The 23351-nt window shown below is 45.2% G+C and overlaps 1 protein-coding gene across 2 annotated transcripts in view; it reads right to left on the bottom strand.

The window, feature by feature from the left end:
* Positions 1-23351, bottom strand: part of COL11A1 (collagen type XI alpha 1 chain) — a 188983-nt gene that overhangs the window by 45428 nt on the left and 120204 nt on the right. For both annotated transcript variants that reach the window (XM_066352706.1, XM_066352707.1), the window contains exons 37-42: positions 19571-19624; positions 14980-15033; positions 11759-11866; positions 11314-11403; positions 10608-10661; positions 2969-3076 (exon numbers count right to left, since the gene is read on the bottom strand). In XM_066352706.1, the coding sequence (XP_066208803.1) occupies positions 2969-3076; positions 10608-10661; positions 11314-11403; positions 11759-11866; positions 14980-15033; positions 19571-19624 (468 nt within the window). The remainder of the gene's footprint in view (positions 1-2968; positions 3077-10607; positions 10662-11313; positions 11404-11758; positions 11867-14979; positions 15034-19570; positions 19625-23351) is intronic.

Here is a 23351-nt window from a genome sequence, read left to right as displayed (position 1 = left end):
CACCAGGGGGCGATTCTCTGCCCATCTGGGACCTTTGCTCCTTTGCAACTGGAGCCATTTTTTGTTTTAGTGCCTGAGGCGAGGCAATGGAGCCGTCCTCAGTGCCTGAGGCCAACTTGCTCCAATCAGGCCATGGCTGCAGGAGGAGAGAAGAAGAAAGAGAGAGAGAAGCTAGAGGAGGAGCAGTGGAGAAGCAGATGGGCACTTCTCCTGTTTACCCGGACAAGGAATCAAACCTGGGACATCCACACGCCGGGCCGACACTCTACCACGGAGTCAACTGGCCAGGGCTCTTCACTGTGCGTTCTTGATCTAGCATTTGTTTCCCATTTCTACAGCTGTCTCCCAAATAGATACATTATCACCACAACATCCCATCTATAATCCTTGAGTCCCGTACTGCCCTATTACAATTAAGAGCTTCTCTCAGCCATTTAGTCTCCCCATCAAAATAGTTCTATCAACACAGTAAGTCAGGGGAGGTTTGAGCTCCTCTGTCCTCACTTGTTCCTCCTCACCTCCGACCCCGAGTCTCTAATCAGATTGATGAGTTTGGGGATGCGGACCAACACCAGGGCCACAGTGACTGCCCTAAGTAGGTCCTGGGAATGTTCCGGACTCTTGTTTCATCCCCTCCAAGGGTGGGCGGGCACGGGCTTGGGGCTGGCCTTCCGCACACCCTCCCAGCCTCCTCCGGCAGCCCTCACCTGCTGACAACTGCAGTGTTCTACAACGGTGGTCCCCAACCTTCTCTGGGCCACGGACTGGTTTAATGTCAGAAAATATTTTCACGGACCGGCCTTTAGGGTGGGATGGATAAACGTACCACGTGACCGAGACAAGCGTCAAGAGTGAGTCTTAGACGGATGTAACAGAGGGAATCTGGTCGTTTTTTAAAAATAAAACATCGTTCAGACTTAACTATAAATAAAACGGAAATAATGTAAGTTATTTATTCTTTCTCTGCGGACCGGTACCAAATGGCCCACAGACCAGTACTGGTCCGCGACCCAGGGGGGCTAGGGAACCACTGATCTACAACACGAGCTGCTCAGGGGCGCTGCAACGCGACCCTGACGTGTGGGCTGAGGAAACGGCACAGGCTGTACGTACTTCACGCCCCTGCCAACATTTCTACCGAAGCTCTGCAGGGAGGTCTAGGCTACGTTCACCCGAGGGGGTTTGTAACCGTTTCATGCTACTATCCCCAGAACACACAGCTTCTGAAAGCAGGTTTAGCACGGTATCCAGCACCTAGCTGCCCGCAGTCACCTCTGCTGAACGAGAGAGCAGGAGAATGAACGTCCGGAGCCTCTGTCGGCGGTGGGCGTCACGGAGGGGCAGCACGGGCAGCCGTTCCCTCCCGTCACCTCATCGGAATAGATCGGCCGCCACCGGGGACCCGGGCTGCACCCTCGCTCTGACACGGCTCCTGCCCCACAATGTCTCCTCCGCCTCACTTCACTTCTCATTGTCCCTCTAGTCTCGTCTTTGTTTCACTACATCACTGCTTTGTTGAGTCAAGGTATTGAACCACATTTACATCCCTCATTCCACATGTTGTCTTCCCAGAATTCTGGACTTCTTAATTAGTATATTCTCCATGTGCATAAAAAGCAGTGTCTGCCTTGGCTTTCTCCGTCTGCATGCTTCGCTGTGTTGTGCTCAGATGGGGCGCCCAGAATTGTCTTAATGACCGTGTGTGAAAGGACCGGACTCTGTCTCCCTTCTCTTCCCTTCCTCGCACACAGTGTGCTATACATATTCAAGTTTTAGGAGCAAATCTCTCGTTCCCCCAGTTGGTTGGAAATTACAGAACTTGTAAGACGCAGGAAAGAACAATGTTTCCATTGTTGCTTATTAACCTCTCAGAAACTAATGTCTAAATTTTCAACAAAGTTACTAAGCTGGAAAAGACCCTGCTTTAAGAAAAATTTCTCAGTAACTAAATGTGCTTTCTTTTCCGTTGGGCAAAATTTCTGTAACCGAGATAGGGCGGCTTCATTTTAATATTCGAAATGTTTCTGGAAGGTAATGGATTACAGAAAGCAACCATTTTAATTTGGAAACACTTGAGTAATATCAAGAACGGTAATGAGAGAAAGTGCTCGGGCAATGAGAAATCCACTGGCTTCAGCTGAATCAACTTGCTTACACTAAACGTCTTGGTGATAAAGTATTTTTAAAAATTACAGGCTGAAACTAGATTATATAGATTTAAGACTTCCATGTATCCAAATATATTAAACTCCTATTGTTATGTATGCCCACCAGCAATTTTCATCTACATTTACCGAATGAGTTTGTGTTTTAATCTGGAGGATGAGAGAAAGCTTTCTATTTTTTTTTTTTAGAAAATTGATATGATTAAATCAAAAGCAGGAACAAAAAAATAGGGAGGACACCTTGACAAAGAAACGTAGAGCTTATGAGCGGAATACATACGACCCAGGATCACCGAAACATAAAAATCTTAAAATCCAATAAACAGAAGATGAAATAAGAGGTCAGCTGCTCCCCCATCCTGTTTGCCGTAGACCGAACCTCCAAATTACATGAGAAGAGCAACCCCTTTCTGTGGGTCTCACGTGCATGAAAATGACTGGGAATAAAGTTGTCTTACAAGACGAGTGAAAAGTACCCTTTTCTAATATAAAGCACGAAGTTGAGTTTTAATCAAAACTCCAATTTCATTTTTCTTTTTTTTTTTTTTTAAGGAGCCAAATCAGAAGCCTTTTACATGAATAATTTCCAACTCCCTCATAGGTATTAGGGTTTCATCAAGTGTGGGGAAAAAAAAAATGTCATCTCCTTTAATTGAATTTGAAATTTTCTCTATTATAAAAATAAAAAGACCTGAGTTTGTAGGCTCGGCACGTCGGCAGGAGGGGAAGCAGTGGAGGATGGAGAGCTAATGTCCTCGGGCAGGGTGGAGGGATAATACGTTTTTCTCCTTGAAATTACTTACCGGAGCACCCTTCTCTCCGGCTGGACCAGGGGGACCCTGGGGTCCCGGACGCCCCGGCAGTCCAATGGGGCCAGCTGTGCCGGCCGAGCCGCGTTCTCCCGGCGAGCCCTGGTACGCGGGGAGAAAGGATGCTATTAATGACGGGGAAGGCGCTACTGGCCTAGGACTCAAGTACTAGCGGAATCTTACAGTGTACACAAGAAGGCAAAGGTCACTTTTAGACAATGATGAGATCTCCAACAGGAACAGTTATTTAAAAGGTTAATTTCTAGTCCAATAATAAAGAGAAGAAATAAGGATAACTTCAAAGTTTTATATATATACATATATATAATTTTAAAAAATATATATATTTAATATTTTAAAGATGTTATCTTTTTTCCATTTAAATACAAGATTATTATAAAATTAAGAGTTATGCCTTGTTGAACGCGATGGATATGTTTTTTAAAAATAAAGGATCTAAATGTACTCGTGTGTGTGCTCAGCAGAAAAGTTCCCAAGTCTGCGGAAGAAAGAACACCAGTTGAAAGTAGCCCTTCCTAAAGAAGAGATGTGGTATAAAAATTAAGACAAATATGCATTTTCCTTAACTGGATACATCTGAGGAGCAAGTGCGTGAGAATAAGTCATGGCTTTCATCACTTGAGAAAAGAACGCTTGTTAATTTTATAGTGAAGTATGTCTAACATTTAAAATTAATCAGGTAAAGATGCGCGCATATATGAGAGAGGAAGAATGCTGATTTGAACCAATGAAAATCTGTGTAGTTTATAGATATTATATAATATTTTTTATTATACAAAGCTTAACTATCTTAATGACTTCCTTGGAGTATTAACAAGATTACATTTCAGATTGCCAGCTTGCTTGTGGAAACTGCACTAAAATTAACAATAAAAACATATTGGTTTTCTGTAGTTAAAATACCGCTCGTAATCTTGTCACAGTTCATTAATTTCAGAGCAGTGGGTGAGAACTTTTTCGATGTCCATTTCCTCCCAGCAGCTCAGCTGCATTTTCCTTCCCCGCTCGTTATTTCCAGCATTCTGGAAGTCCAGGTACTTTTCATAGCAGCGTGCTCTGCCACGATTTTATTTTAGACTTCTATAAATGAAAAGGGGGGGGACTCTCTGGTGAGAGGTACCGATTAAGCAAATCGTATTACGAATGTGCAAATCTTACTGAAATATCCCCAGGCCAACTCTGAAAAGAATAAGCCCGTGAACGTTCTAATTACAACCAAATCACTAGAGAAGTCCCTTTAAAAAAAAAAGAAAATTGAAACCCAATAATAAGAACTCGTGATGTACACATTCAGCAGAAACGCAGGGCGCACCTGCCTCTTGTGGCGTGCTGACAAAGTGTCACGGCAGGGCTCAGCCCCTGAACCAGGGTGCATGGCAAGCACACTTTCCCTCAACACCTTTTTTTATTTATTCATTTTTTTTTTAGAGAGGGAGAGACAGAGAGCGGCGGGGGGGGGGGGGGGGGGGGGAGGAGGAAGCATCAACTCCCATATGTGCCTTCACCCAGCAAGCCCAGGGATTTGAACCGGCGACTGCAATGTTCTAGGTTGACGCTTTATCCACTGTGCCCCCACAGGTCAGGCTTCCCTCTACACTTTTACAGTGACAGACATCGTTACATTTCTCTGTGACTGGCTACAGTCAACAGCAGAGGGCTTTATAATTGTCAGACGAATAATAATTACATCTGAAACGAGTATGTTTGGGTTTACACATAGGCTAAGTAGAAAATCGTAAGCCCCCAGAGGGTACTATTTTTGCTTTTTCTCCCCGCTGGTCTCCAGCAGCACTCAGTGGGCCCTCAGTAGACATGCCCACTCTGTGTGTCGGTGACCCCTTCCTCCCCAGCACGGGAACCACTGGCCTCCTCCCGTCCTGAGCAAACGGATGAACCTCTCTCCCAATAACCTTTCTCGCCAATAAAACGGGGACAGAAAGAGTTTTCCATCGGGTTTCCTGTGAGGAAAATTCGTGTTTATGACATTTCCAGGTCTTTGAACAATGTCTTTCTTAAACTAGGAATGTGAAGGATGTCAGAGAACTGAACACCAAGAACTCTATGCTTCCTAAAGAGACGTGCCATCTCAGAGGACTGCAGAGGGAGATCTCATCAAGAGGAGACGGAGACTCAGAAGGCACTGCGTCTACCTAACGCCACACTGGAAGAGAGAGAGAGAGTGGAAGTTTTCTACGTAGCAGTATTTTCTCATCCTAATTTAGTCTGCTTGTCAAAAGCTTAAAAGAAGCCTGACCGGGCGGTGGCGCAGTGGATAGAGCGTCGGACTGGGATGCGGAGGACCCAGGTTCGAGACCCCCAGGTCGCCAGCTTGAGCGCAGGCTCATCTGGCTTGAGCAAAAAGCTCGCCAGCTTGGACCCAAGGTCGCTGGCTCCAGCAAGGGGTTACTCGGTCTGCTGAAGGCCCACGGTCAAGGCACATATGAGAAAGTAATCAATAAACAACTAAGGTGTCACAATGCACAACAAAAAACTAATGATTGATGCTTCTCATCTCTCCATTCCTGTCTGTCTGTCCCTGTCTATCCCTCACTGACTCTCTGTCTCTGTAAAAAAAAAAACAACAAAAAACAAAAACAAACAAACAAAAAGCTTAAAAAAAGGTTAAAGGTAAAATAAATCAAGTCCCTGTTAGCTTTTCATATAATAATCTTAATGATCATTGCACAGATCTATTTAAAAAGAAAGCTGTTAAAGGAGTAAGCTTGAAATAAGATGTAGAGATGAATAATATATAATAGAGGGACTCAAATAATGGCCTTGACAAGGCACCTGTGACCAACATGATGGCAAAAGGAACAAATACAGTCCCTGGGACAACATCCGGATAAGTGGCATATGGAAACATCATTACATTTAGATTAATTAAGTCTATATTATTAAGTTAACTAGCAAGTTAGAAATTGTCAACACCCGAAAGTCTAGTGGTAACAGCTCAGCTGTCCTGAGGTCACATAAGACATCCTGTCAAGTTTTTATTTACCATGAAAACCCCTGTCTACGCATCTCTCCACAGCAGTGATGAATATTTTACACATCAGAAGTGCTCCACCGGGAATTCCTCAAATAAAAAGGGCTAAAAATTATAGAAATATCATTATCCCAGTTTGTTATTTAAATAGCAAGAGACGCATGATTATTAAATGCGTTGAATTACGTGAATTATGATGACCACAATTATAAAGTGTTCTGATATTCTAATACTAAACGTTAACCACTGCAGGTCACTTGTTTTCGACTGGAAGGTGGGTGTTGAACTGCTTTCACAACGGAGCAACTTCCCCTTCTCTCTTTAGTTACTTCTTTCTCATTTACAGCTGACAGTCGATACTAGTTTGCAGTAGTTTCGGGGATACAGAACAGTGCTCAGACTAGAACATTTTACAATATCCTCATATGGTAGTGGTGGTAACACTAGCAGGAACAACAGGTAAAAAAAAAAACCCAAAAACCAAAAGCTCTTATTTGAGCGTAGCACTGTCAACACTTTGAGTACAACACAGTCCCCATGCATCCAGCTGGACCTGCAGGTTATGAAGTGATTTTGGGAGGTACATTCCCTGCTGCGCTGTGCTTCCCGTCCGGTGACTGGTCCGTCACTGCCCCTCTGGACCTCTCTCAGTCCCTTCCCCCTTTCTCACCCAGTCCCCCAACTCCCCCCCCCCCCGCCACCGTCAGTCTGTTCTTTGCAACTAGGAGCCTGTTGTTCCTATTTTGTGTCTTCATCTATTTTCTTTCTTTAGAGTTCACTTAACTCACTTTAATTCTGTTAGCACTGTCACCTCCCCCTAAACCTTACAGTGGTCATGACACTAGAGAAGGAGCTCCTTCTGGTTCTTGGAGCGTGGAGAAGATCCGAGAAGGTGTTTCTCTTCTTCTTCTTCACACACAGACATCCAGGTTGACACTCCCTCAGTTACCATTACGGGGGTGGCACGCTCTGAGGAGGCACTCGTACAGCAAGCGGCAATGGTAAGCGGAGACTCCATCTCGCCAGCAGCAGCTGCAAGGCAGCCCACCAGGGAGGCAAGAAGCATGAGCACACAGCGTTCTTCCGATGACCCCGAGTGGTCTACATGAGGCAAGAATGACAACAAAGCCTGACCAGGCGGTGGCGCAGTGGATAGAGCATCGGACTGGGATGCAGAGGACCCAGGTTCGAACCCCAAGGTCGCCAGCTTGAGCGCGGGCTCATTTGGTTTGAGCAAAAAAGCTCACCAGCTTGGACCCAAGGTCGCTGGCTCCAGCAAGGGGTTACTCGGTCTGCTGAAGGCCCACGGTCAAGGCACATATGAGAAAGCAATCAATGAACAACTAAGGTGTTGCAACACTCAATGAAAAACTGATGATTGATGCTTCTCATCTCTCTCCATTCCTGTCTGTCTGTCCCTGTGTATCCCTCTCTCTGACTCTCTGTCTCTGTAATAAATAAATAAATAAATAAATAACAACAAAGGCTGCCCCTCCGTTCTCACGGCCAGGTTGACCTCCATGACCAGACGAGTATGAGGTAATCCCCACTGTGCCGATTACAAATATTTGAGACCAGATAAGCTACAAATTCTGACAGAATCTCCAGCACTGACAGAATCTAAAGCATAAATTCTGAACAACTGACTCAAAGTCCTGCCATATCTTCATCCCTGGGCACGGACCCTCCCCCGCTCCACCGTCTCCGTCCTCGGCTCGCCCTGGGTGGATGTAACAATGTCCCACTGAGAGCCACCTGGGTTCCAACAGAGAACACGTGTTTTATCGTAAAAAAAAACATAGCCGAATGAGAAGGTGCAATCCTTCCGAAAACCTCGACTTTTCCTGTTTCAGGATCAGGTAAAAGGGACTGAAAAGAAGGTTCTCTGGAATGGGATGTAGAAAAGGAAAGAGAACGAATAGGAATTATATATGGGATGGGGTTATAAATCCCTAAGGAAAAGCTGACAAGACGACATTCCGTATTCGCCCATGTATAAGACGCACCTTCTTAGAAAAATTTGGGGCCTAAAAACTGGGTGCGTCTTACATAGTGGTTGTGGCGTTTCAAATGCCACAGATGGAACTGAGGATGAGGCCATAGGTGAAGACAGTGATTCGTCCTCAGACACAGATGAGGACAAGCTAATGGATGGGAGTTCTGACAGTGATGAGGAGGTGTATGGATTTTATGATGAATAAAACTTTGAGTTCAATAACTTTATGTACTACATTTTTTTTTTCAAATTTCAGATCTCCAAATTAAGGTGCGTCTTCTGCATGGGAGCGTCTTATACACGGGCAAATACGGTAATACCACATCAGGAAGAAACCAGGCAGAGGCCTCCGGACCCAGGCACGCACCAGGAGTCACAGGAAAGGAGTGAAAAGGCCACACTGCACAGCTGGGACACCTGAGACAGTGATCTTTGGGCAGCTGTGTGCCTGGCCCCCTCTCAGGCACTTTCTTCATATTAACTCCACGTCTGCTGGGGAACCAGGACAACGCGGTCGTACGCAAGAGGGCTTTTACTGTATGTCTTTGCATCATCACCTCCTTTTTGGAGAAATAATAATTGACAAGGAAGGGATTCCATGTCAGAAATACATATACAGAGAGATTCCTTCGGGGCTCCATTTTTCTCGAGGTTGTTGTATGAAACCACAGGGGGAGAAGCTATCGGAGAGTGTCTGCACACTCTCCTTGTGTCTGTTGTGTGTTCCCGTAAATATGCTAGAAAGCACGCCATCAGCTCCTGTTCGCAGACGAGGAAAAGGCCGCCCAGCCCGCTGCTCTCCGCTGCGCGTGCCTGCATCAGGACTGTCACTCAGTGAGCAAACCCCCGGGACCAGAGAACACGCCCGTGCGTGCGCTGACTGGCGTCTATGACCAGCGCCGGGCAGGGAAGGCATCCCCAATCCGCCATTCCCACCAGGACACGCGCCGGAGGCCGCCGTCCAGTTCCATCGTGGCTCAGTGTCCACATCCAACCTTGGTGATAAATCCCGCCGCCGCCCTGCCTTCCCAGGGCTCGGTACGTGGGCTCTGCCCTCATCACCGGACGCCCTTGTGTTATTATGATCTCACTGCTCACTGATGTCTCCATCTCTGTTAGACATTACACACGAGTGCTGATCTTTTTTCTCCTAAAACATTAAATTTTTTTACTCCAAACTCTTTTTTTCCCCCCCACTTCACTTGCTCCACCATCAGGAAGAAACCAGGAACAGACAACTAAGATCATCCGAACAGACGGATATGAAATGATTTCTGTTCGTCATGCACAGTACCGCGAATGTAACCAAAAAACACAGGGAACTCGGTCTCATGAGACAGACAACCAATTCTATCCCGGTGTCATGTCTATGATGCAAATCATAACGAAGGGCATTGTGGGTAAGGGAGTTTCACTAATAAGTGAAACGGATGCATGCTGTCCAGAGAGGACTTGATCGAGACTGAACATTATACTTGATCTCTGTGGGTGAACTGAATTTTTTTTGCCAGAGAGAAGAGGGGAAAACAATAACGTTTTCTGGGGGAAGGGGAAACGTATGCTGTACTCGCTCTGCACATTGTGAAAGATCACGGTAGACCGAGAAGGAAGAGGTTTGATACATTAGACTGGAGGCACGAGAGGGCAGGCAGGCATCAGGGAAAGTGAAATAGACCTTGGAGTTTGGGATCTAAGTGTGGAGATAGCTCAGTGGTCCCAGTAAGAAGTCTGGATTCTCAAGGCTGCATGGGACCACGTGCTACGCACACACAAAGCCACAGCCAGCTTCAGGGCGTGTGTTCAATGATCTTCAAGGCGCCGAACTGGCTGAAGAGGTAAGACAGGGGAGTCAAGATGAGCTGAGACACGATTCAGGAGGGAAGGGAAGAAAGGGCCTGAACAGAGATAGTGGTCGTGGACATGAGGAAAAGGGGACACGTTAAAGAAACAGTGTGAATGTGGAACTAATGATTTCAGCCTGTGTAAGGATGTTCAGAGACAACTGAAGGCAACTTTTAGCTTTTGGGGATCGGTAAGATGAACCAAAGAATGAGAAGAGGCCGCTAAAACGGATAGGTTGCCGTGACTATTAACCCTTCGGAGTACAAAGAACAAGATGAGTTTATGAAGTCTGTACTCGATTGCTTTCCTAGGGCTTGATGATGTATCTCTCAAGAAAAAAAAAAAAAAAAGTGAGCTATAAATCAGATACTGACTCATTTGCCAATTATTTGATGATGTTACATTAGCTAAATAAAGCAATCTAGATAACAAATTGATATGTACTTTTCACACTTCTGGGGTTTTTAAATAAGATATTGATAAAATTCCAGTCTCATCGAGTGCTCAGAATCAGACAAATGATGATTTATTTGGGGGCCAGAAGAGGCGAGATAGTACCTTCTCCACCCCACAGCAGTGGTGGGGTAAACATTCCCGGGCTCTACACTCCCTGTCTCTGCACTCATTAGTCCACGCCACCAGGCGAGGCCCCGCACTGGCTGCTGTGATTGACCTGTGTTTGTTTTCTCTTCCACACACGGTGGGATCACAGCGTGAGACTAATGAGAGGAGAGCTGTCATCTGCAACCCTGGCTAGCGCGGTTATTTATTATAATTGTACTCACCAGGGGACCTGGTGGGCCCTGGGGACCCTCTCCTCCTTTCAGTCCCGGTGCACCCTGGGAAAAGTGAAAAAAAAAACACAAACAAAGAAAATGAATCGATATGAACTGAATTGGTGAAATGAGGGTAGGAGGCAGTGTTTTTAGACACAGACCCATATTGCTACATAGATGAGGATGATTAAGGGGGATGGTACATCTATCCCCTTATATACTCATGAATCTTTAGTTTTAAAAAAACAACACCCAAGGTCCTGGCCGGTTGGCTCAGGGGTAGAGCGTTGGCCTGGCGTGCAGGAGTCCCGGGTTCAATTCCCAGCCAGGGCACACAGGAGAAGCGCCCATCTGCTTCTCCACCCCTCCCCCTCTCCTTCCTCTCCGTCTCTCTCTTCCCCTCCCACAGCCAAGGCTCCATTGGAGCAAAATTGGCCCGGGAGCTGAGGATGGCTCTGTGGCCTCTGCCTCCGGTGCTGGAATGGCTCTGATTGCGGCAGAGCGACGCCCCAGATGGGCAGAGCATCGCCCCCTGGTGGGCAGAGCATCGCCCCCTGGTGGGCATGCCGGGTGGATCCCAGTCGGGCGCATGCGGGAGTCTGTCTGACTGCCTGCCCGTTTCCAACTTTGGAAAAATACAAAAAAACCCAAAAAAAAACAACAACACCCAAATGCTTCGAGTCAGCAGTCTCCTTCACATGTGTGTCGAGCGTACCTGAGCTCCGGCTAGGCCCCTTTCACCTGGGAAGCCACGCAGTCCTGGGGGGCCATCCTTCCCAGAGACGCCCTGGGGGCCTGGGTCACCCTGCGGAACAGAGCAGGGTGTCTGTCAGAGCGTGTTTCCAGCCGCTCAGCTGTGACCGCCTCTAACCCACTGTAAGTCACGGCTGAGTATCCTCTCACGGCGAGGACATGACGGGAAAGGCCACATACGTTAAAATACACTAACCGCCACCTGGATGTCAGGGTGTAAATATAAATAAATGGGCGGTTTTCTCCTCAACGGGCTAACTTCCTCAATGACGGCACAGTCGTGCCCTGACGTACTTCGGAGCGAATATTTTCACGACGTTTCTTTCTGACTTGCATTTCAGTGCTGTGCCTGCATGTCCTTAGCCCACCTATGGATATGTGGTCAGGGGCCAGAGTGGGCACCGTACCTTGGCACCTTCTTTTCCGGCAGCACCAGGCAGACCTTGCTCACCGGGGGGTCCTGGGGGGCCAGGATGTCCACGTTCACCTATGGGGCCCGTCTCGCCAGTGGGGCCCTCAAGCAGAAAAGCAAAACTCGTTAAAACTGCTCTTTCATCTTTAACAAAGATACCACAAAGGCCGAACAGTTGATCGTTTTCATTTGTTTTCCTAATGTTTATTTCCGTGACGCCCTATGAAACACTTCGCAGAGTAGCTGGCGTATCTGGGAGGAGCCTGGGAAACTTATGTGTAATCTTAGGGTCAGAGTGTCCAAGGGAAAGAGCCGTTTCCTCCGTCCAATACCAGAAACGTTTGTGTGGGGCCAGTCCAAGTGTTGCTCAACACTGTGGTTTCTAACTCTCGTTGGTCCCCTTCTCTCTTTTCGTAGAAGCCGTCGATGAGTTTAGGAGTAAGTTAGTCATTGGTACCACGCTGCTAGCTACTGACTGAATCACTGCTGGAGAATGAGCTCGGGGCCCCTGGAACCGCAACAGCCAGAGTGGTCCTCCTGGGCACTGCCCTGGTTGGGGACCTCCCTGTTGTTCATTTAGTATTCACTTGACAAAGTCTAGAGCAGGGGTCTCAAACTCAACTCAGCATGTGGGCCGCAGAGCAAGATCACAGCCGTTCCGCGGGCCGCACTAGGTCTACAAAAGGCAACTGTTACGCAACACTTTTCTCACTGCAGTTGAAAACAAAAAAAAAATCAGTACAACAAGCACAATCGTACATGCAGTTTACTCAGTGTCACAAAACAACCAGAAACTGTAGTTCGCATCACAACTGCTGTTAACTAATCTAATATCTAGTTAGGATGCTAGAGAAATGAAAAATACAAGTAGGCCCCTAGGCTTACTTAATTTTATCCAAAATATTTTGAACTTTGTGGATTAGTCTGCTGGCCGCACAAAATTGTTCGGCGGGCCGCGAGTTTGAGACCCCTGGTCTAGAGGGTGTGGCAGGGAATCCTGACGGCCATGAGTTTGGGCCGGCAGTTCCTCCTGACCACAGGTTACAACAGATGGCCCGCTGCCTTACAACGTGGCCAGTGCCACAGTGAAAACCGTCAGGTGGCTCACGTGTCCCCTGAGAGGGCTCTTCTGTGGTGCTAGAGTCCAGGGAGCTGGCCGATGGAAACAGAGAATGGAGACCAAGGATTGCTACCTCCCCTTAGCACAAAGGCATGGCGTTGAAGACATGTAAACGGACAGTTTCCCATCGCTGTGTTGTTCAACAGCGGGGTGCTCTAGTGAAGCCGCTAACGGAAATCTAAAGATGCCACCAACTCTGACCTTTGGTCTTGGGATAAAGAACCCTCTGTCCTAAATTTCATTCTTTTAATTACATATTGCTGAACGTTTCCCAAATTACCATCCCCGTGCAAACATTTCCCTCAAAGGAAATTTTCCTTCAAGATCCTGATCAGATTTTAATAGGGAGGAATGTGAAATGGACCCTCCTGGAATGGCTCTCACCACCGTGACAAAAATGAGCGGTGACTCATATCACTGACCCAAAAAAAGGGAATGTCAAGCACTGTGATCAATATCGCTCCTACTAAATCACCCTGTCTGTCCTGACCTGAAAATATAATTGAATTTAAAATAGGCCATTGGATCTTCTTTCTTAAAAGGACCAATGAAAAGAACCCAAGGAAGATGCAGACTCAATAAAACACTTGCTACTTTTCATATCTTGAGGTAGAAAGGCAAAAAATGCCCAATAAAACAGGCACTCGGGCTAGCTGAATTTGCCACTTGTGTCTTGTGCCAAGTAGTTTTTCTTAAACTGCACTTTCTTTAAACGTTGCAGAAAAAAACAAAACAAAACATAGGTCTCAGAAACCAGCTACCTGCATAAGGCAGAGATGAATTTTCAAAAGCTGTGAAGTCCTGAAAAATTCAGTTAAGTCCCATGATATTTACATTTCCATTGGCCTCTAATTCCATTTCTGGTCACGGAACTGTAATGTCGTCTAACTCAATCTTTCATTTTTTTTTCTCACAAAAAAAAAAATACTGCAAAGTTGTTTGAAATATTTTTGTAAAGTGTATTTGGAGGAGGTTAACTGTTGAGGGAGTGTTTCTTTTTTTAATTAAAACTGATACGCCGTGAATAGGATGCCCTTAGCAAACACACAGATGTCGGCAAAAAAGTATCAAGTATACTGTGTTTTCTTTATAAAGGAGCAACCAGTTAGCATCTCCCTCAACCACGACTGATCTCTGAAATAAAACGATCAAGTGATGGAAGGATTCTTCAATTTTGCTTCTAGTACATATAGTCCTAGAAAGGAGATGCTGTGTTTTGTTTCCCTGGGTGGGTGTGTCTGGGTGTGCACATGTGTTTCAGTTATAATGTATCAAGACCTAATTATAGGCTGAGTAATGACTATGTAAAGCAACTAAATAATAAATACACCTATTCAACTGCTTTTGCTCTTTTTCTAAAATTGATTAGCCAGGTTAAGATATTAGCTGAGTGAATTAAATGTACCCTGTCCATTCAATACTCTTTGCCAGAATTAAAGTAGTTTTTATTCCCACGAATTTTCCATACAGGTATTTAATACTTATAATTCAGGATACTACCTCAACTTCTGATATTCTTTCTGCCTCCTATCTTGAAAAGGCTCCTTGTCTATCCCATTTTTGACACATTCAGAGACTACAAAACTAATATTTTATCACTGAGGGAAATCATTTGTATGAAGATGAAAAATCTTAAGAAAAATGCAAAATATTTCAAATATTACATTTTTATAAGAAAATCATGTTAAAAACTTTATATCCTATTTCTAATACACTTCTAAATGCAATTTATATTCAGAAAAATGAAGTTGTTTTGTAACTTGAAAATCTGGGCAAAGATAATGGCCAGCCGACTTAACAAAGCATTGTGGGTGTTTAGTAGCTAGTGCCGTGGCCGGGCTATTTTGTTCACTGCTTTGTGAATTTTCTGATGTACTTTCATTACTTACTCTATTCTTCTGTTCTTTCCATTCGGTTCAGTTTTTTAAAAAATCACTTTTGCTAAGTTCCTTTGATGTAAGCAAGTTGCATACATTACAGTGCTATCCAGAATATTAAGGATACAACATTTTCCATTGTAACACAATGGGCGCAGGTGAAACTATAAACGAACCAAACAGTCAATCCCATTTGGGAAACACAGTAACGGCAGGTACCTGTGGTCCGACGACACCTCCCGGGCCAGGGGGGCCAGTCTTGCCTTGAAATCCCTAAGGAGAGAAAGTGTAACCCTTAAAACCTACACAGGACACAAAGTATAAAGTAACGTTCTCTGAGATCACTGAATACCTCACATGAAAAGGAAAGTCATCTTTTGGCTAAAATGCTTATTTTTAAAAGCTTGTCTGTTGCTATTTTCCTGCACTGTTTTAAGATTCGAAATTGACTTCTTCGTTACGTGGCATTTTAGGCCAATGGTCACTTTCAGTGAGCTTAGAAAGTAAGACAAGGGAGTGCAGCTGCAGTGGAGATGTGTCCTTCGCCCCGTCCTGCAGAGTCAGACAACACAGAGTACTGGGACTGAGCGCTGCCTACGGATTAGATGAATGATGATCAGACACTCTTTCAAACAGTTCACTGATCCTGCAGAGGATCATACTCTGTGACATGAAAGCACTTCACCTTCCTGCATTCCAACAATCTCGTAAAATGCACACGATGTAAAATTATATTCATAAAGAGAATATTTGGCACGATGATTAGTCATCATCTCAGCATTTTTATCAGTGCTCTTTCTTAAAACCCCAAAGAATAGACTTACAAATGTATCTTGTACGTGATGCAGCCATTAAAGTGGAATCTGGGAGATGTCCACTGCATGTACTCACTAGGTTAAGCCTTTGGACCTATGTCCTGGTGGCTGCATTTCTCTATGGGTTATTCATTCTGCATGTCTCTATTCTGATTGGCCAATTTCTCTCTCATGTGAGTTAACTTGTGTTTAACAGCTGGTGAAATAGATTCAAATGACCGAGAGGAAAACCCTCCCAAAGAAGTTAAAGCATATGGTATTTGCAAAGGTTGTCTTCACTATAACACCAGACTGAAAATATCAGAAATAAGGTCAGAAAGAAAAGGGTGGAAAGTGGTAGCCCCGTGTTTTTATCACAACCTTCCAGACTCAGGAAAAATGTAACTTTTTCTGTTCGTCTCCAAGTGTGTGTTACGTGCTCTTGAGTCAGGTCCACCGCCCGGAGACTAGGAAGGAGTGACTTCCACAGTGTCCCGTCCTCAACAGCCCAGTCCGGCTCCTGGATCCTCACGCCTGTGGCTTCTTTTATGCAGTCCATCCAACTCACGGTGGGTTCCACTTTTCCTGCTGCCTTCCATATTTCTCACCATTACTGTTTTTTCCAAAGAACCTGCCTTCTCACGATGCCCGGAGTAGGACAGCTTCAGCTCTGTCGTTTTGTTTTGTTTTTTACCCCAGAGATGTTTCAGGCTTAATTTTCTCCAGGACCCACTTGTACCTTCATCTGGCAGCCCAGGGTATCCGCAGAACTCTCCTCTCAAGCACCGTATTTCAGCGGAATCACTGTTTTTCCTGGGAGCCTTCCTCCCTGTCCAACTCGCCCATCCGTACGTAGGAACCGGGAATATGAGGATGTGGATCATCTTAGCCTTGGCCTGATGACACATTTGTGCTCCTGATGATCTCTCCTCACCCTTCTCCTTCTGATGACACAGCTGTGCTCCTGGTGATCTCTCCTCACCCTTCTCCTTCTGATGACACATCTGTGCTCCTGGTGATCTCTCCTCACCCTTCTCCTTCTGATGACACATCTGTGCTCCTGGTGATCTCTCCTCACCCTTCTCCTTCTGATGACACATCTGTGCTCCTGGTGATCTCTCCTGACCCTTCTCCTTCTGATGACACATCTGTGCTCCTGGTGATCTCTCCTCACCCTTCTCCTTCTGATGACACATCTGTGCTCCTGGTGATCTCTCCTGACCCTTCTCCTTCTGATGACACATCTGTGCTCCTGGTGATCTCTCCTGACCCTTCTCCTGCTGATGACACATCTGTGCTCCTGGTGATCTCTCCTCACCCTTCTCCTGATGACACATCTGTGCTCCCGGTGATCTCTCCTCAACCTTCTCCTTCTGATGACACAGCTGTGCTCCTGGTGATCTCTCCTGACCCTTCTCCTCCTGATGACACATCTGTGCTCCTGGTGATCTCTCCTCACCCTTCTCCTTCTGATGACACATCTGTGCTCCCGGTGATCTCTCCTCACCCTTCTCCTTCTGATGACACATCTGTGCTCCTGGTGATTTCTCCTCACCCTTCTCCTTCTGATGACACAGCTGTGCTCCTGGTGATCTCTCCTCACCCTTCTCCTTCTGATGACACAGCTGTGCTCCTGGTGATCTCTCCTCACCCTTCTCCTGCTGATGACACCTCTGTGCTCCCGGTGATCTCTCCTCACCCTTCTCCTGCTGCCCTTCGGAGGCTCAGCCTTTTTTTTTTTTTTTTTTGCATCCTGGGCTGCAGTCTCCATCAGAACTGATGGGTGAGCCAAGGTCAGCGCGTAATCCCGAACCATTTCAGTGTCCTCATTATCCACGTTAGGATCAACTCAGGATTTGACGCTGTGTTTTCGAGACAAACTTGGGTTGCCGCAGTATAACAGAAACGATTTCTAATAATTCCTTGTGGCCATAAAGAGCTTTGAATTATCAGAAGTAAACTGAAGCTTTCATTCAAGGATTTCTTATTGAGGACAAAATTCAAATATAAGAAAAATTCATTTTTTAAAATGAGGTATCACAGACTTAGCAAAATATAGCTGCTCAAGGCCATTGTTTCAATGCCCATAAGCACACACACACAAATAAAGGTGAGAAGGGTTCCTGGCAATAAGGTTATTTGCTATTGCTCTTAAATGTGGATTTAAAATCAGGAATACAACTTTCCAGAAATAATTCTAGCCTTTGCCTAGGAGAAACTACTCAATGAGAACATCCATCCTAGAATCCTTAGTGAATACGCTATTTTCCCTCTTTGTTTAAATTTAAATATATAATTTGGCCACCCTGCATAGAAGCAATAGCTCTTATTAAATTGAAGACAAAAAGCGATGTTATAATAGAAATTCTCCAGGTGTCCCTTCTTTCAGAGACATTTTACAGATATTCTCGAGTTATTCCCAGAAAGCCATGCCATGACTTAGATAAAAAGGACCGACTGTGAGATTTCAACGGGAATGCATTCGCAAACCCGAGCGCGGGCTCTTCCGTAGAGAGTTTATTTTCTGCTCCTGCAGCTGTCTTTCCCAGAAGAAAACCTGAACGATTTTCCTCTTTGGTCTCACCAAACTGTTCTGGAATGTATTTCTGAAATCTAAGACTCTGACTGTTTACAATCTAGGTAAAACTAACAAGTGGCCACACCAAGAACTGTCACTGGGTAAGCGAACAGGACCTGGGCTGCTGTGGACAGATGGCTTCCCTGCGCAGAACGTCATCCCACCCTCAGATTTGGGACCAAGTACCACCATGCGGTTCCCGGTACGTCTTCACGTGCAGAATGGCCTAGAAGGATTTGGGACATGTACTCAGAGGTGGTCTGCATGGTGCTTTCCTTAAGAAAGTTACATCAAGGCCCTGGCCGGTTGGCTCAGTGGTAGAGTGTCGGCCTGGCATGCAGGAGTCCCAGGTTCGATTCCCGGCCAGGGCACACAGGAGAAGCGCCCATCTGCTTCTCCACCTTTCTCCCTCTCCTTCCTCTCTGTCTCTCTCTTCCCCTCCCGCAGCTGAGGCTCCATAGGAGCAAAGTTGGCCTGGGCGCTGAGGATGGCTCCATGGCCTCTGCCTCAGGTGCTAGAATGACTCTGATTGCAATGGAGCAACACCCCAGATGGGCAGAGCATCGCCCCCTGGTGGGCATGTCGGGTGGATTCCCATCAGGCACATCCAAGAGTCTGTCTGTCTCCTCGCTTCTCTCTTCAAAATAATACAAACAAAAATAGAAGCTACATCAAGTGAGTCAGTGAGAACTATACTCCAATTCCAAGGAAACGCGCTGATTTGCGCTGATTTCTGTGGAGACTCCCAGCCTGCTGGGACAGCCGGACACACGGCGGTTGTAACTGTGGCAGCAACAACCAACACGCCCGCCGGATTTCGCGAAGCCCAGCTGATGAGCCGCCCGCTCCCCTCGGCCCTAGTCAGTTACTTCACGTTGTGGTCCTCGTCACTCTAAAATCAAATTCAGCTCCACGTTCCCAGTTACATTTTCCTACTTGAGGCAAGAGGAGGCATTGGACACAGTTCCAGACCAAATTACAGCCTTGCGGTTTCAACATCAGAAAACGCTCGATCCTTTCGTTCTGGAGAGAAGACCGCATCATCCGCCCGGCTTATTTCAACGTGCAGACCATGGGAAGGTGCTCGGGCTGGCCGGACGCTGCCGGGAAGCAAAGACTTCCGTGGAAGGGTCAAGGTGGCCAGCCTTGGGAGGGGTCTAAAAACAAGAGGGTCTTCCCCGTCGGCTGTTTACTGACCATCAGGGACAATGAAATCAACTAACATCCCCTAGCCTCAAATGTATTCATGTCGGTGTTTCGATTCAAGCGTGGGTCTATTTATGCATTTTTTAAATATGTTGCAATAAACGGTTCAATGGAATTAGCTTGTCCATCGTCCTTACCCCGATACTTGAGCTGGTAATAATAAAGTAGCTTTCTGTAAAGTAATGAGACGCTGGGTGTGGGACACTTCGGCCCGAGGGGCGGGGTCACCTACCGTCTCTCCTCGCTGTCCAGGGTGTCCTGGTAGGCCGTCCTTCCCCGGGGGTCCCTGGAGACACAGACAGACACTCCACATGTTATAAACAGTTCTCGACTCGTTTCACTGTCTAAATGTAACATCTTAGACAAGTCTCTTACCATATTTTTATTAGCTATATAAATATTTTGATGCTTGCTTTAGTATAATTCTGTCTGAACTGAGACCAAGAGAGAATTTGTACAACCCTGATGTGAACATTTTACATTCCAATTTTTTCATTACGATTTATCCTTTTTCTAAAAAGAATATTCGTATGTAGAGATACTTAATTTGTATTTCTGCGAAAGTGTTAGCTATTTAGTACTTGAAAAATGGGTATTTTGCCCTCTTTTTTTTTTTTTTTTTGTGATCTGTTCCTAATTCCATTTCCGGTCCATCAAGACAGATACAAGAGAAAGACAGAGTCCTCTCGTGGTGGCCCGAGCTCCTCACTGACCCGCATGGAAAGAAACGTAAACTCTGCCTTAGAAACAAAGGCACTTAGCCTCTCAGCTGCTGCAAGTAAAGGACACAAGGCACTGGGCTCACGTTCAGAGTCATCAGGACCAATTTTTCACTAGGTTTTCTTAGATCCTCTGGGAAGCAGGTGTCTATTAAACCCTGGAGAGCGAACCCACTATGCCGGTCCTTTTTGGAAAGGATACTGTCTTTGTCGTGACCGAAGAAATAAATGAAGTAATTAACTAAGTACTTAAAGTAAATGACTCCTAGAGGTTCCTATGTTTTAGGAAGTCAGTAGAGATAAATCGCGTCTTTGGACTGCATGATGAATTATGCATCCTGTCCAGAAACTATTACCAGTGTCAAGTTGAAATTTCAAAAACATGTTTCACGGAAATAGGCAGATATATTCTCACCCTTCTGGATAAATGAAGAAAAAATGGTCTTTCTAATAACAATATTTTAATGATAATATACTTCTCGTGATATCTTAATTATTTAGATAGGTCTGTTTGTTTAAACAAACACGTTATAGGCATAAGTCTATTTTCAAATATCATTCTTTTAAATATTGAGTTAGAAAGAATGGTTTGTTTTGCAATAAGCTCATTTTCACAATCTCATTCTTCCACCGGAGTGAGCCTTTTTCTAACTCGGCTGCACCACCACAGGAGGAAGGTTTCCTGACCCTGCCCAGAACCCACCTGCTCCCCGATCTCATTGTACTGACACAGTGGGTCAGTACCAGGCGAATGAACAGTTCTAATTAAAGACCGTTACTACGACAGTCCACAAGATCAGGGGGTGCTCGGTGATTGGCTCATTCCCCAGGGCCTCGGAGAGCATCCTTCCCCAAACTCCCAAACATTCTGGGATGCCATGTAACCATTCCTTCCTTCAGACAACACTATCACCTACGTATGTGTCAGGGCCCAAGTGCCGAGTAATATAAGGGGGTAGCTCTGTCCCCAGTTTTAAGGTGGAAAAGAAACAAGTACTTCATTCCTAGTTGAGTTTGCATAGGTTCGGTATTTCAAAATAGGAACGAAAACAAGTTCTGTGCTTTATCACTCTTTTGATCTATTTGGGGATAAATATGCTATCCGTTGGCAGCAGTGGTAAAAGTTTTAACTAAAGACGTAGAGGGTGACAGCTAAAGGTAATAAGGATGAGTCAGGATTTTCCCCCCACCGAATTAAAATGCTCCTCAAATGTGTTTGGCCATCAGCATAAGCCAGTTACCCGTATTCTAACAAATCCACACAGGTAAAAGTTAACTACTTCAGTATATTTGTTGCTGTGAGGAGTATAAATCGTATTGTTATTGCCAAATAGCATAACCCTCTAAAACAGCAATTTTGGACCCATATGGTGTCACTGTGGGATGATTTTCAATGTTTTTTCCTAGATATCTGAAGGGAGCAGTGTTAACAGACTCCATGCAGAGGTCCTGCCATTATCAGTTTTCTTGATTTCAGGATGTATTCCTGCTATTAAGTGATCAATCCTAAATAATTATAACGGCTCCACACTACTATCCACTAAAATCAAGCAGATCAACGCCCAAATAACTCCATGGCATTCATTCAAAAATAACCCTCTTGTTGATCAGCAGGGCTGTCCCTCTGACGCGGCTGGTCAAGGGCAGGGGCAACAACATGTATGTTGACCTTGACGTGAGATGAGCAGTCTGAACGTGAACATCCCAAGAACTCAACCCATCATCCATTTCTGTGCGTGCATCTGTGTCTGCCGTATGACGCAGTCCACATGTCGTGATTAAAATGGAGATGGACCCGTTCATCTGCGGGCAGAGGGGCGTGGCTCTAGCCCTCCACCCAACTGCCTTCCTTCTCTTATCAAAGAGACGAACGCCTTTCTTTCCAAAACATTGTAAAAACGCATACCAGAGAAATGATGGATACTTTGATTTCATGCTCTAATGTTCCGCCTTCCAGAGACACAGAATATAAAAATCATTCTGTTTTCCAGTGAAAGCAATGGTCCTTAACAGTGTCGTGTCTCTCCACCTAGAGTGCCTGCTATTCAAGTGTGGGCACTTGTACTTCTAATATTTAGAAACGGATCAGTGGCTCAAAACTTGTTGAAAATGCACGAGAGAATGGACTGAAAAAGTCTAAGGAAAAATGGGTCAAGTGGCTTTCTTTGACAATAAAATTACATTGCACAAGGAAAACAGTTCTTAACATTATGTACAAAAATAAATGGTGTAGCAGTGCCGATGTGATACATATCACCAGTTTTTATGTCGCTAAGAAATGATCTATCCCCAAGACTTTGAAATACTTATGAAAAGAACCTGTGTTTTCACTTCCCTGCATTTGAAACTTTGCATAATTTAATGTTGCATTTGGAACATAACTGAGATAGTGGGTAATCATCATTCTACACAGATAGTGTCGATATTCTATTTTAAAATGAGCGATTTGCATTAATCCTTTTATAATGCAATAACATAGATAACATTCTGCTCTTGATATGTTTGCAGTAATCAAGTGAAACTGGCATTAAAATTATATTCTAAACACACTAACAGTTAATATTTAAGTCAGTAGATCACAATAAATAATTTATTTTCTAAAGATGTGAGCTGAAGTCATATTTGAAAGTGACAGTGAAAGAGAGGCATATTCAAATTCAATAAAAATTGGAGAACGTGACCATGTGTTTATGAATTATTTCCAACGTGTTTTAAATTCTGATCAGATATAACATGGATTTAAAATTTTAACACCTTAATTCAGAATTTTCTGAACTGTTCCTTTAGGATAGACTAATATTAAACATACCCCCCGACCTACTGAATCAAAGTCTACATTTTTAACAAGATGCCAATGAGATCAGGATGCACACTGAAGGCTAGACTAGAACACCGGTTAACAAACGTGAGCATCCCTGAGCTCTCGGTGGGAGTTCTGACGAGGGGAGAGAGGAGGGAGTAAGCTTTGCATTTCTAACAGACCCCAGGTACCGCTGATGCTCTGGCCCGGGGACCACCCTTTGAGAACAACTTCCTTACACAGGTGGTGCTAGGATCTGAAAGCTGGTATGACCCCTAATTCTTACGTTAAAATCCGAACGAGGCCCTGGCCGATTGGCTCAGCAGTAGAGCATCGGCCTGGCGTGCAGGAGTCCCGGGTTCGATTCCTGGCCAGGGCACACAGGAGAGGTGCCCATCTGCTTCTCCACCCCTCCCCCTCTCCTTTCTCTCTGTCTCTCTCTTCCCCTCCTGCAGCTGAGGCTCCATTGGAGCAAAGATGGCCCGGGCACTGAG

Source organism: Saccopteryx leptura, chromosome 11, assembly GCF_036850995.1.
Source record: "Saccopteryx leptura isolate mSacLep1 chromosome 11, mSacLep1_pri_phased_curated, whole genome shotgun sequence".
Classification (NCBI taxonomy): domain Eukaryota; kingdom Metazoa; phylum Chordata; class Mammalia; order Chiroptera; family Emballonuridae; genus Saccopteryx; species Saccopteryx leptura.
This window is presented reverse-complemented; position numbering and strand designations above follow the sequence as displayed.